This window comes from Stomoxys calcitrans, chromosome 4 (assembly GCF_963082655.1).
Source record: "Stomoxys calcitrans chromosome 4, idStoCalc2.1, whole genome shotgun sequence".
Classification (NCBI taxonomy): Eukaryota; Metazoa; Arthropoda; class Insecta; order Diptera; family Muscidae; genus Stomoxys; species Stomoxys calcitrans.
In genome coordinates, this window is record NC_081555.1 from 69543214 (window position 1) to 69556873 (window position 13660).

Sequence of the window (13660 nt, forward strand, 5' to 3'; positions counted from 1 at the left end):
TTCGAAATGTGTTCATTCACCGTAACGTTGCGTCCAACAGCATCTTTGAAAAAATACGGTCCAATGATTCCACCAGCGTACAAACCACACCAAACAGTGCATTTTTCGGGATGCATGGGCAGTTCTTGAACGGCTTCTGGTTGCTCTTCACTCCAAATGCGGCAATTTTGCTTATTTACGTAGCCATTCAACCAGAAATGAGCCTCATCGCTGAACAAAATTTGTCAAAATTTGAACACATTTCGAACCGAACACTGATTTTGGTAATAAAATTCAATGATTTGCAAGCGTTGCTCGTTAGTAAGTCTATTCATGATGAAATGTCAAAGCATACTGAGCATCTTTCTCTTTGACACCATGTCTGAAATCCCACGTGATCTGTCAAATACTAATGCATGAAAATCCTAACCTCAAAAAATCACCCTTTACATTTCCCGGAAAATTCTCCAACGGACAACATGGTACCAGAAGAGGTTGTCACTGATATGCATTCGTCGGAGGCCATGAAGGAAATTGTGTCTGAGCCAAAAATCCTTTGTGCGATAAGAAGTTTCGACTCCGTTAAGTCGCCAAGCCTTGATAATATACCACCGGTTGAATTACGAGCTGTGTCTGGTAGACTGGTTCCCTGGCTTAGGGAGATATACTCCGCTTGTATCAGAATATCATATATACCTGTGGGATGGAGGGACACGAAGGTCATTTTCATTCCGAAAGCAGGAAAACCCTACCATACGAAGGCGAAAGATTTTCATTTGTCTTCCTTTATGCTGAAGACTCTTGAGAGGTTGATTGAAACATATCTTAGGGCAAAGATTCTTGCAGATTGCCTGTCGCGGTAGCAGCAAGCATATCATCACGACCTAGTCGGCTAAATAGAGGGTTCACCCGCTTTCAAGAAATGTACAATTGTAGCATTTCTTGATATTGAAGGTGCTTTCAATAATGCAAAACTGACGTCAATCGTGAAGAAATTGAATTGTCTAGGCTTCAACTCTACAGTAAGAAAGTTTGTTAAGAACTTACTAAAAGATGCATTACCGCAGGCTTGAGATCTGTGAATCTAATAAAATGATTCATCAGAGGAACACCTCAAGGAGGTGTACTGTCTCTTCTTCTTTGGAATATAGCCATTAGCAAAATATTATTGTTTCTGGAAAAAACGTGGAAAAGTGGTCACTTGTGCTGATGACGTGGCAATAGCGATTTGGAGAAAGTTTCCCAGCACTCTAAGAGATATACTCCAGAAAGCTCTACGTGCAACAGCAAAGTGGGCTATCGAAAGTGGTCTGAGTATAAATCCGTGCAAGGCAGAAGTAGTTCTTTTCAGCAGGAGATACAAGTTGCCTACATTGGAACCTATCGCTTTGGGTGGAAAGAAAGTTCCAGGAAATTGAATTACAAATCCAGCATTTTGGAAAGGGCAAGAAAGGCCACTCTTGCCGAATACACTTGCAAGAGAGCCATTGGCAAATGTAGGGAATTTAAACCGCATGTCATGCATTGGGTATATACAGCAGTTGTTAGACCTATAATGCTATATGGTGTTGTGGTCTGGTGGACTGCGCTTCAAAAGTCCACCTACTGCTCAATACATAACCGGCTGTGATGCACAAAGGCTTGTTTGTGCATCACAGCCGCACTGAGGACGACACCATCTGATGCACTGAATTTAATGCTACATCTTATGCCTCTGGACATTGTGGCTACCGAAATTGCAGCGACCACTGCCGTGAGGTTAAGGGAGCTTTCTCATTGGTTATGTGGCGCCTAGGGACATTGTGTTATTCTTGATACAATATCCGATGTTCCAGGCAGTGTGGATTATACCCTACCTGAGCCGCTTTTTGATGAAAATTACTGTACCACTATTCCTGAGTGAACCGATTGGAACTTCGATATCCCTGGTAACAGAAATTACATAAACTTCTATACGGATGGTTCCATACTAAACGACCAGGTGGGCTTTGGGGTGTACTCTAAAGATCTAGAACTGGTTATATCGAAGAGGTTACCCAACCACTGCAGTGTGTATCAAGCAGATATCCTCGAAATTAAGGAAGTGGTGGAGTGGATATAATGTCATTGCGACAACTGGAATCAATATCTTCTCGGGTAGCCAGGCCGCCATTAAATCCCTGGAAAACGTATATCTGAACACGAAAACCGTCCTCGACTGTTGCAGATCTCTCAACGAGATGGCTGAACAGTTCAAAATTCACACGGTGCCGGGCTGTTACAGCAAACTAACTTCTTGGACAAGAACTTAGGTCCAATTTCGGTCTTTGAAAAAAATCCTACAGCATATAATTTTGATACAACCTTTCTCCACATTTATGGAAAATATCGTTGCAATTTAGGTTTTTAGAAATTTCACTAAAGGAATTTCTTTAGATGTTGTAATTTGTTTTCAATAGAAGAATGAAAATCAAAGGAATTGTTTAGGGATTTCATGAATTTTAGCTTTGGATATGCTTGTCTTAATTTTCGACCCAACAGAAATTAGATTTAATGGAAATTTTCGTTCACTTATGATGTAAATTTCATCAAAACTTGGATGAAGTTCGATTTTTCGCGATCCCTATATTTTTAAGGTCAACGACAATGTTGCCAGCATAGCGTTTTATTCTCATAAACACCTTCGACGATTGCTAATTTCAAAGATATACATCAAGGTAAAACTATACAATTTGTGGTCAACATTTAAAATTTTTTTTTTTGAATATGTTTTAAATTATTTATGGAAATTTTAAGGTGTTTAATATTTTTATAAAAAAAAGTTAATTTAACGAAAAAATAGGCAATTTTAAATGCTTTCTAAATTTGCCTTAGCTTTACGTTTGATGACTTTTTTAAGATGGATTGCTTGCTGTTTTGAATTTTTATCCATTTTGGCGCTTTTCTAGGAACAGACATGCGCCTCAACGTTGGGGAAAGGTTTAGATAAAAATCGAGTGGCTGGGAAGAGGGGCAAATGTTTTGATTGTTGCATGCTAACTGGGAATAGAAAGAGTTTCCGCCTAAACATCTGATTTGTGTTATGGGTACGGTGCGAACAATTGCAGGCCCAATGTGTGGTTGTGTTATGTTGGTTCTTGAGTGTGTGTGTGTGTGTGGGTGGGGGGGGCTGACAATGTTTTGGTTTTTCCGCAAACGATTCGGGACTAAGGAAAAACAAACTCACACTCTCTCTCTTTGTGCACTCTCGCACAAGCATAGAAGTCGTCGAACATTTTCATTTCAATATTTTCACTTTCGTGTGCGTTGTCAGTCCGATGGAATGATAAAACCAACGAAGAACGATTGTTTGGATTCAGTTGTTGCGAGTTTCCACCAATGTGCGGTTGTGTTCAAGCGGAAAGAACAAAATTGTCCCGCAAACTTAATCGAACAGTTAAATCAAGAGGCAATGGATAATGCTTTAAAGAAAACATATTGATGTTGGAGAATATTTCAAAAAAATCTAAATAAAATGAAAAATTAACAAAAAAAAAAAAACAGAATAAAAAAATAATTGTAGGAAGAATATTACTGAACTAAAAAAGGAAATAATTATCAAAAAATTAAAAAAAAAAAAATTAATAAAATAAGATCTCATACATATAAATGTGTACGTGTGTGTTTTTATTAAAAATAATCATTGTGCTTATAACATATTTAATATTTAAATAACGCCTATTTTTATTGAATTTTTTCTTTCCTCCACCGCATTAATTGAGGATTTCAACACTTGATTTGTTTGCTTTGGCCAACCAAACCGTTTGATTAATGGGCCACAGCCAATAGTGTGTGTTTGTAAATGTGTGCTTGGGCTGCTGAAGATTTAACTGAAAATTGGAATCTTCGATTTATTTTCTTTACTATCACTTCAAGTGTTAATAAATGCAAAGCAGTGCTTTTGGCAAGGAATTTAATTATCGGAAGCGTTATAAAGTTGTTGCTTGAGGCACTTCCTCACCCCTCTGTCGATGATACGCACACAAAATTGTTGTTGGTGTGCGAAAATAAAGAAAATAAATTTGTAAAATATATCCCGCTGAGTGAAGGAATTCATTGTGTGTTTACTTTGTAAATAAGATTCAACTAATTTGCGTGAGTGTAATAATGAGAATTCGTTTGTGTGTGTATGCAACTGTGTGCGTTGCCTGTGCTTTCACATCGTTCTTCAAGGCACTTGCATGGATCATAACAATTGATTTGTGTTAAATAACTTTGATAAATTTGCTCGTAATTGCAAAACGAAATTGGAGTTCTTTCATCTTGGACAATAAAACAGGTAGGAAGCAGGCAGAAGCTTATTCCAAGAATTTAATTTATTTAAAAATAAGTGAAAATTTCTACACCATGTACATTTCGGATGAAATCAATAACATTTTGCTATTGAAAGTTGAAAAACTTAATTAAATTTCATGTGAAATATGTTGATTGGCTACTTCAAATGAGGATAAATACGACTAATATTGACGCCTTGAGTTCATATTTACCGATAGGACATTGGGTAGAACTGACAAAACGTCTGTTGTCAGCGGTGAAATCGAGATAAAATGCGACCGAGAGTATAAGTAATGAAATGAAATCGCCGATTAAATGAAGCTTTTAAGTCTCTAGAAGTCACATATTGATAATGGTTTATCTAAGTCGTATTTATTGAGCAAACAGACGTTTGAGACTAGTCGGGTGATTGCTTTCTGGTCCGTATTTGTTATGCATGTTTTAAGTAAGTTCAGATCGAGACGCTCTTTTTCCGTTCAAACTTCAGCTCCTTAAGTATTTCATAAAGGGCTCATTTAAATTTGGTTTTCCAAAAAAAAAAAAAAAACGATTAGGATGATTTCCTTTCAGACAATGATAATTCAGCGAAATTTCATCGAATCAAAAGTTGCTGTGGAGTCAGTGACTAAATTTATTTTCTACACAAGAAAACAACAACCAAACATTTACCTTGATTAACTTCAAGTTGTTTTTAATTTTTCCCTTTTTTTATTCGGAATCACCAAGAAGCGATTCCGAATTTCTACAAAATATTTCATGCACATTAAAAAAATTTTAATAGGGCTATAAATGGGTCTTATATGGATTGCAAATGCAAATTTGTCCATGAACATTCCACTAAGGGACAGGGGAAAACATCTGACATTTCAATGCGTGCTAGCCGATGCAAGCTCAATGACAAGGTTCTTCCTTTTTATAGCCGACTCCCAACGGCGTGCCACCGTGCGACACCTCTTTGTGGAGAAGGTTTTACATGGCTGTCATACCAAATGGTCCAAATGGTACAATAACTCACAAATGCCGCCAGCATTAGGAGGGGAAAACCACCGCTGTTGATTTTTATACCCACCAGCATAGGTTGGGGTTATACTAATCTAGTAATTCCGTTTGTAAAACCTCGAAATATTAATATAAGACCCCATAAAGCATACATATTCTTGATCGTCTGGAAGTTCTCAAACGATTTAACCGTGTCCTTCTGTCCGTCTGTCGAAATCACGCTCGAACGCGTCAATCTAGTTACTTGAAATTTTGCACAGATACTAAGTATTGATGCAGGTCGTTGGGGATTGCAAAAGGGCAATATCAGTTCAGATTTTGATTTAGCTCCCATATAAACTGATCTCCCGATTTGACTTTTTGACCCCCCGGTAGCAGCAATTTTTGTCCGATTTGGAAATTTTGCAGGTAATGTTGTGTTATGACTTCCAATAACTGTGCTTAGTATGGTCCAAATCGGTCTATAACCTGATACAGCTCCCATATAAACCGATCACCCGATTTGACTTCTTGAGTCCTTACAAGCCGCAATTTTTTTCCGATTTGGCTGAAATATGTGTTCTTTTACGACTTACAAGATTTGTGTCAAGTACGGTCCAAATCAGTCTGTAACCTGACATAGCTCTCATGTAAATCGGTCTCTCGATCATCCCTGTTCGGTTGGGGACATGTGTAAGGGTCTAATACAACGCGCGGTACCAAATCTCAAAAAAATTGTGTGATTAGTATAATTTTGTTGAAAGACTCTTAATAGGAAGATCGGTCTACAAGGCGGCTGTATTCAAACATGGTTCGATCTAAACCACGCTTGACATGGACGTCGGTGAACCTAACAAAGCACACTGTGCTTAATTTTAAAAATGCTGATTTTCCCACGAACATACCCTTATGGTATGATGTCCGATTTAAGTTTAAGCTCAATTATAAGGGTTCTCCTTTTTATAGCCGATTCCGTACGGTGTACCGCAGGGCGACACAACTGAAAAAATGTTTTGATGCTTCCGCCAGGATTCGAATCCAGGCGTTTAACTTCACAGGGGGAGATGGTCATCTCCAAATTGTTCGGTGATAAATGTGTCTACTACGGGCCAAAATCCCAAATCGTGAGAACAATTTATGAGGGGGCTATATCAATATATAGTCCGATATTGCCCATTTTCGAACTTTACCTGCCCATGAACAAAACAAAAACGGCGGAAATTTTCATTTAATTCAAGAAAAAAACAGACGAGAGAACGGAAGGACATGACCAGAATGGCTTAAATTATTAAGACGATCAAAATTATATGAACTTTGTTAGGTTGGAAATGAATACTTCAATGTTTTGCAACGGAGTGGACTCCCCTTATGGATATGTAAGAAATATGTCCACCTCTTTCATTGAATGTCCATGCCAAATTTAAAATTTTTAATAGGTTAGCCTAGGTTAGGTTTAAGTAGCAGTCTGCCATCAGATTCATTTAAATATTTTCGTTCATTGCAATAGTGCAGGAACAGGAGAACGAAGTTGCCTTCTAGTCGTTACTGTCGTTACCGTCCAGATCAATTTAGAAAAAGTACAACAACTTGCGAATGTTTACATCTGCTAAATCACACAAGTTCCCAAAGAAATTGAAACCTTAAGTGGAATTTCTTCTGACTGCCATTGCGGGGCTCACACACACCACATGTACCATTGTCTCTTCTTCCTCGACGTCCTCACAGCTTCTGCAGAAGTCGTTACTTGCAACCTTTAGTCCGTCAGCATGCTTACCGAACAGACAGTGGCCTGTCATAACAGACACAATGACTGATTAGGCTACATTATTTGGAGTGTTCACAACCCCCACTTTGTGACCATTTGCCATGGGCAACACCCTTCGGGCCAGATCCTAAAGACTTAGTTTACGTGACGCTAGAGGCATACCCAGAGATTCGAGTTCCTCAGGCATATTTGAGGTAGTTTCTAGTCTCGCAAGATCGTTTTCTCTACAATTCCCTGGGATGTAATATTTGTAGCCCGGCACCCAGAACAGGTGAATTTTGAACTGTTGAATGACTCGCGACAGTCGAGGGCGGTTTTTGAATTCAGAAATTCGTTCTTCAGGGACTTTAATTCTGCCCAACCGCTTGAGAAGATATTTGTGCTAATAGTTACTATGATGTTATATCGTAGCCATTCCATCACTTCTTTAATTGCAAGTATCTCAGCTTGATACACACTACAGTGGGCGGGTAACCTTCTCGATATGACCAGTTGTAGAATCGTTAGAGTACACCCCAAATCCTACCTATATGTCTAGTTTGCAACCATCCGTATAGAAGATTACGTAACTTCTATTACCAGGGTTATCGTTGTGCCAATGTGTTCTATTCGGAATACTGGTACAATTCTGGTGGAGAGGACAGCTTACCAGAGACAACACCGAACCCATAATTATAATATTTATGTATAATGGACGGGGGAGTAGTTGAAAGAAATGAAAACTGTGGATAACAGTCAATGAACCCGGGGGTGTGGTTCTCTAGTGGGACCGCTGTTAATAGTGCGCTGTCATTATGTCCATAAAAAAAGATCGCAAGCCTTGCCTTGTGCATAGTAAGTCAGATATTAATAAATATGCTTAGGGTAGTATTTTTACCTAGAAACTCCAGCTCCCTCATAATTGAGGTCTGTTATACATATTTGAAATCACCATCAATGTCAAGAAAAGCTACCATTGTGTATTCCTTGACAGCGAGAGAATCTTCTATGTAGCTGACTTGGTCGTGAAGGGCAGTTTCAGTGTACTTGCCCTTACTATATACGTGCTGTTGTCGAAACAGGCGATCTCCAGGGATCTTTATCCTACCATATACAATATTTCTGTCAATCTCTTTAGAGTCTGTGGCATAAAGTATTACAGACTAATTGGGCGAAAATCTTCCGCCGCTGTGTGGTTAGGTTTTTCTGCTTTGCAATCCCACAGACACAAACGGTATGCTGATACAAGTAGAGTATATCTCTTTAAGCCAAGGAGCTATCGAATCGACTCTTATTCCGACGGGCAATGTAACGAAAATTTTCATACTTTACACTATAGGATAGGTGTATACTAATTTCGTCGTTCCGTTTATAGCACATGAAAATATTCGTCTAAGACCCTATAAGGTAGATATTTTTTTGATTGTAATGACATTTTAAGTCGATCTACCTATGTCCGCCCGTTTGTCAGTCTGTCTGTGGAAACCACGCTTACTTTTAATGGAGTAAAATCTAGACACTTAAAATTTTATAGAAATACTTCCTATTAGTGTAGGTCGGTTGGGATTTTAAATCGCTTCATGTTTCTGGAGCCTCTAGATTATGAGTTCTCCTATGATCTCCAGCATACCTGTCATGTATAGTCCGAATCGGTCAAACCCTGATTTAGCTCCCAAACAAACCGATCTTCCGAATATAATTCTTGAGTGTCTAGAAGGTTCGGTTCGAATTCGATTTGGCTATAATTTAGCAAGGTGCCTTTCCTTCAGCAGATGTGCCTAATAAGACCCAAATAGGCTTAAGATCTGATATGGCTCACGTATAAACCGATCTCCGTATTTAACTGCTTGATCATTTTCTGATCAGATTAGGCTGAAATTTTGCAATGTTGTGTTCTGTTTTGATCTTCGACAATTGGGCCAAATTTGGTTTATATCGGCCTATAACTTAGTTTGGATCCCATATTAACCGATCTTCTGAATAGACTTATTGAGCCTTTAGGGAGCGTAATTACTAACCTATTTGGCAAGAATTTTGAACTTAATTATTTTATTGCTTCTAATAGTATCATGTGATCCATAGTTGAGGGTATATAAAATTCTTCCGAATTAACCAAGTTAAATAATTTTGTTTTTATTATTTGTCCACTTAGTTTTATAATTGGTATACATTTTATTCTGCCATTCATAATAGAGGGTTTCAACAGGTGGCCATACTACAATAAATTGTGGAAAACATATCATGACAATCTTAAGGACAGTTGTTCTATATAAGCCTGAGCTGGTAATTTATCCAGAACTTCGTTTCACTGGATAGATGTCATTGCCATACAATTTTCGCTGCACTGTACTGTAAAGTACAAAAATAAAACAAGGCTTATGTATTGATTGGTTGTAGTAGCATTTTCATAACCATTTGTTCCTGGTATTACTGAAAAACTCTACAAACTTGTTAATATAGGTTGAAGTGTAAGTAAGAGTGGCAGTTTACCAGTTAGTTCATTTTTTCAACCGCGACCTCTTTCATTGGATAACTCCTCTCCAAAACGTTTTACATAGATAGTGAATTGTTTTTTTATACCCTCCACCATAAGATGGGGGGTATACTAATTTCGTCATTCTGTTTGTAACTACTCGAAATATTCGTCTGAGACCCCATAAAGTATATATATTCATGATCGTCGTGACATTTTATGTCGATCTAGCCATGTCCGTCCGTCTGTCCGTCTGTCTGTCGAAAGCACGCTAACTTCCGAAGGAGTAAAGCTAGCCGCTTGAAATTTTGCACAAATACTTCTTATTAGTGTAGGTCGGTTGGTATTGTAAATGGGCCATATCGGTCTATGTTTTGATATAGCTGCCATATAAACCGATCTTGGGTCTTGACTTCTTGAGCCTCTAGAGTGCGCAATTCTTATCCGATTGGAATGAAATTTTGCACGACGTGTTTTGTTATGATATCCAACATCTGTGCCAAGTATGGCTCAAATCGGTTAATAACCTGATATAGCTGCCATATCAACCGATCTTGGGTCTTGACTTCTTGAGCCTCTAGAGTGCGCAATTCTTATCCGATTGAAATGAAATTTTGCACGACGTATTTTGTTATGATATCCAACAACTGTGCCAAGTATAGTTCAAATCGGTTCATAACCTGATAAAGCTGCCATTTTAACCGATCTGGGGTCTTGACTTCTTGAGCCTCTAGCGTGCGCAATTCTTATCCGATTGGAATGAAATTTTGCACAACGTGTTATGTTATGATATCCAACAACTGTGCCAAGTATATTTCAAATCGGTTCATAACCTGATATAGCTGCCATATCAACCGGTCTTGGGTCTTGACTTCTTGAGCCTCTAGAGTGCGCAATTCTTATCCGATTGGAATGAAATTTTGCACGACGTGTTTTGTTATCATATCCAATAATTGTGTCAAATAAGATTCAAATCAGTTCATAACCTGATATAGCTGCCATATAAACCGATCGTAGGTCTTGACTTCTTGAGCCTCTAGAGTGCGCAATTCTTATCCGATTGGAATGGATTTTCGCACGACATGTTTTGTTATGATACCCAACAACTGTGCCAAGTATGGTTGAAATCGGTCCATAACCTGATATAGCTGTCATATAAACAGATCTGGGGATTTGACTTCTTGAGCTTCTAGAGGGCGCAATTCCTATCCGATTTGGCTGAAATTTTGCATGACGTATTTTATTCTTACTTTCAACAACTGTGTCAAATAAGGTTCAAATCGGTTCATAACCTGATATAGCTGCCATATAAACCGATCTGGGATCTTGACTTGACGGATCCTCTCATGACCATCAACAAACGTGTTTATTATGGTCTGAATCGGTCTATAGCCCGATACAGATCCCATATAAATCGTTCACTCTATTTTACTTCGTGAGCCCCAATGGGCGCAATTCTTATACGAATTGGCTGAAATTTTACACAGGTCTCCAACATATAATTTAATTGTGGTCCGAACCGGACCATATCTTGATATCGTTTTAATAGCAGAGCAACTCTTTTCTTATATCCTTTTTTGCCTAAGAAGAGATGCCGGGAAAAGAACTCGACAAATGCGATCCATGGTGGAGGGTATATAAGATTCGGCCGAACTTAGCACGCTTTTACATGTTTACTATGTTATCAGTGTTCATGAGTACGTATGAGTAATTGAGGTGTTATTCGCCACATGGTATACGGTGAAACGTTAGGTGTTTCCATTCTCAATCCATATTTTTTCATGCACTTTCTTTAAATTTCATATGCCAAGGGAATCGATTAATATTTCAATATAGGCCTCATATTGTACCCATATATGTGAGAGTTTATACCGAGTTAGTTGCAGTCTAGGTGATATTTTAAGATTTCGGCAGTTTTTTTTTCAAATGAGTTGTGTTATAAAACAATCCGTACCAAATTTCGAGTAAATCTTTTCAAAACTAAAAAACTGTGGCTCTAAAAGTGTAAATAGAACAAGATATATTAGACGGACCCATGTTGTAAAGCAGATATTTTGCAAGTAGGGTACCTCCTGCCTTAATTTTTCCCCTTAGATCCCAATAAGAAAAATACGAAATTAAGATCATAATTTTGCAGTTCGGTGTGGTGAGGCCATGGGTAGACTTGATTAAAAAAATCGTTTTATTTAGAACAAAGATTTCCAAACCTTAACTTACTGCAACCTTAAGAATTAAAACAAAATCGTAGAGTTTATCTATGCGCCGATTTTTGCCTTAACCGTTGCCGTTATATTGGTTTTTAATATCGTTTATCGATCAGCATTCGCTTGCCTCTGGTAAATTACATCAAATAGGATTCAGATATGGACGGACAGACAGACGGACATAGCTAAATCAAAAGTGATTCTGATCCGATCAGTATACTTAAACTTATCAATGAGTCTCTCTTCCTTTTGGCTGTTATAAACAAGTGAAGTAAGTTATAATAACCAGCACCACAGTAGTGGGTTAGGGCATAACAATTTGAACATTTCTTTTTTGAGAAATTTAATTCTTAACAGTTTACAGTCGGCACCACCCTACTTTTGTTTTTATACCCTCCACCATACGATGGGGGGTATACTAATTTCGTCATTCTGTTTGTAACTACTCGAAATATTCGTCTGAGACCCCATAAAGTATATATATTCTTGATCGTCGTGACATTTTATGTCGATCTAGCCATGTCCGTCCGTCTGTCCGTCCGTCCGTCCGTCTGTCTGTCGAAAGCACGCTAACTTCCGAAGGAGTAAAGCTAGCCGCTTGAAATTTTGCACAAATACTTCTTATTAGTGTAGGTCGGTTGGTATTGTAAATGGGCCATATCGGTCCATGTTTTGATATAGCTGCCATATAAACCGATCTTGGGTCTTGATTTCTTGAGCCTCTAGAGTGCGCATTTCTTATCCGATTGGGATGAAATTTTGCACGACGTGTTTCGTTGTGATATCCAACAACTGTGCTAAGTATGGTTCAAATCGGTCCATAACCTGATATAGCTGCCATATAAACCGATCTTGGGTCTTGACATCTTGAGCCTCTAGAAGGCGCAATTCTTATCCGATTGGAATGAAATTTTGCACGACGTGTTTCGCTATTATATCCAACAACTGTGCCAAGTATGGTTGAAGTCGGTCCATACCCTGATATAGCTGCCATATAAACCGATCTTGGGTCTTGACTTCTTGAGCCTCTAGAGTGCGCAATTCTTATCCGATTAAAATGAAATTTTGCACGACGTGTTTTGTTATTATATCCAACAACTGTGTTAAGTATGGTTCAAATCGGTCCATAACCAGATATAGCTGCCATATAAACCGATCTTGGGTCTTGACTTCTTGAGCCTCTAGAGTGCGTAATTCTCATCCGATTGAAATGAAATTTTGGACGAAATATTTCGTAATGATATCCAATAACTGTGCCAAGTATGGTTGGAATCGGTCCATAACCTGATATAGCTGTCATATAAACAGATCTGGGGATTTGACTTCTTGAGCTTCTAGAGGCCGCAACTCCTATCCGATTTTGCTGAAATTTTGCATGACGTATTTTATTTTTACTTTCAACAACTGTGTCAAATAAGGTTCAAATCGGTTCATAACCTGATATAGCTGCCATATAAACCTATTTGGGATCTTGACTTCTTGACCCCTAGAGGTCGCAATTATTATCCGATATGCCTGAAATTTTGTACGACGGATCCTCTCATGACCATCAACAAACGTGTTTATTATGGTCTGAATCGGTCGCCCGATTCAGATCCCATATAAATCGCTCTCTATTTAACTTCGTGAGCCCCAATGGGCGCAATTCTTATACGAATTGGCTGAAATTTTACACAGGTCTCCAACATATAATTTAATTGTGGTCCGAACCGGACCATATCTTGATATCGTTTTAATAGCAGAGCAACTCTTTTCTTATATCCTTTTTTGCCTAAGAAGAGATTCCGGGAAAAGAACTCGACAAATGCGATCCATGGTGGAGGGTATATAAGATTCGGCCCGGCCGAACTTAGCACGCTTTTACTTGTTCCTTACTGGTTTTCGTTTAAAATTTTGCTTCACGTTTCATGTATCCAGTTCTAAAATAAAACACAGCATATGTTTAACAGCATGGTGGGTTTTAAAATAAGAATTTGAGGATAATTTTTA

General features: G+C 38.3%; 1 protein-coding gene across 3 annotated transcripts in view; it reads left to right on the forward strand.

The window, feature by feature from the left end:
- The first annotated feature begins 3344 nt into the window (after positions 1–3344).
- Positions 3345–13660, forward strand: part of LOC131996633 (uncharacterized) — a 529958-nt gene continuing 519642 nt past the window's right edge. For 2 of the 3 annotated variants that reach the window (XR_009397902.1, XR_009397901.1), the window contains exon 1: positions 3345–4276. Coding sequence is in view for 1 of the 3 variants with exons in the window: in XM_059366170.1 (XP_059222153.1) it covers positions 3607–3610 (4 nt within the window). In the remaining 2 variants the exon portion in view is untranslated. The remainder of the gene's footprint in view (positions 4277–13660) is intronic. The other variant, XM_059366170.1, reaches the window with a different exon arrangement.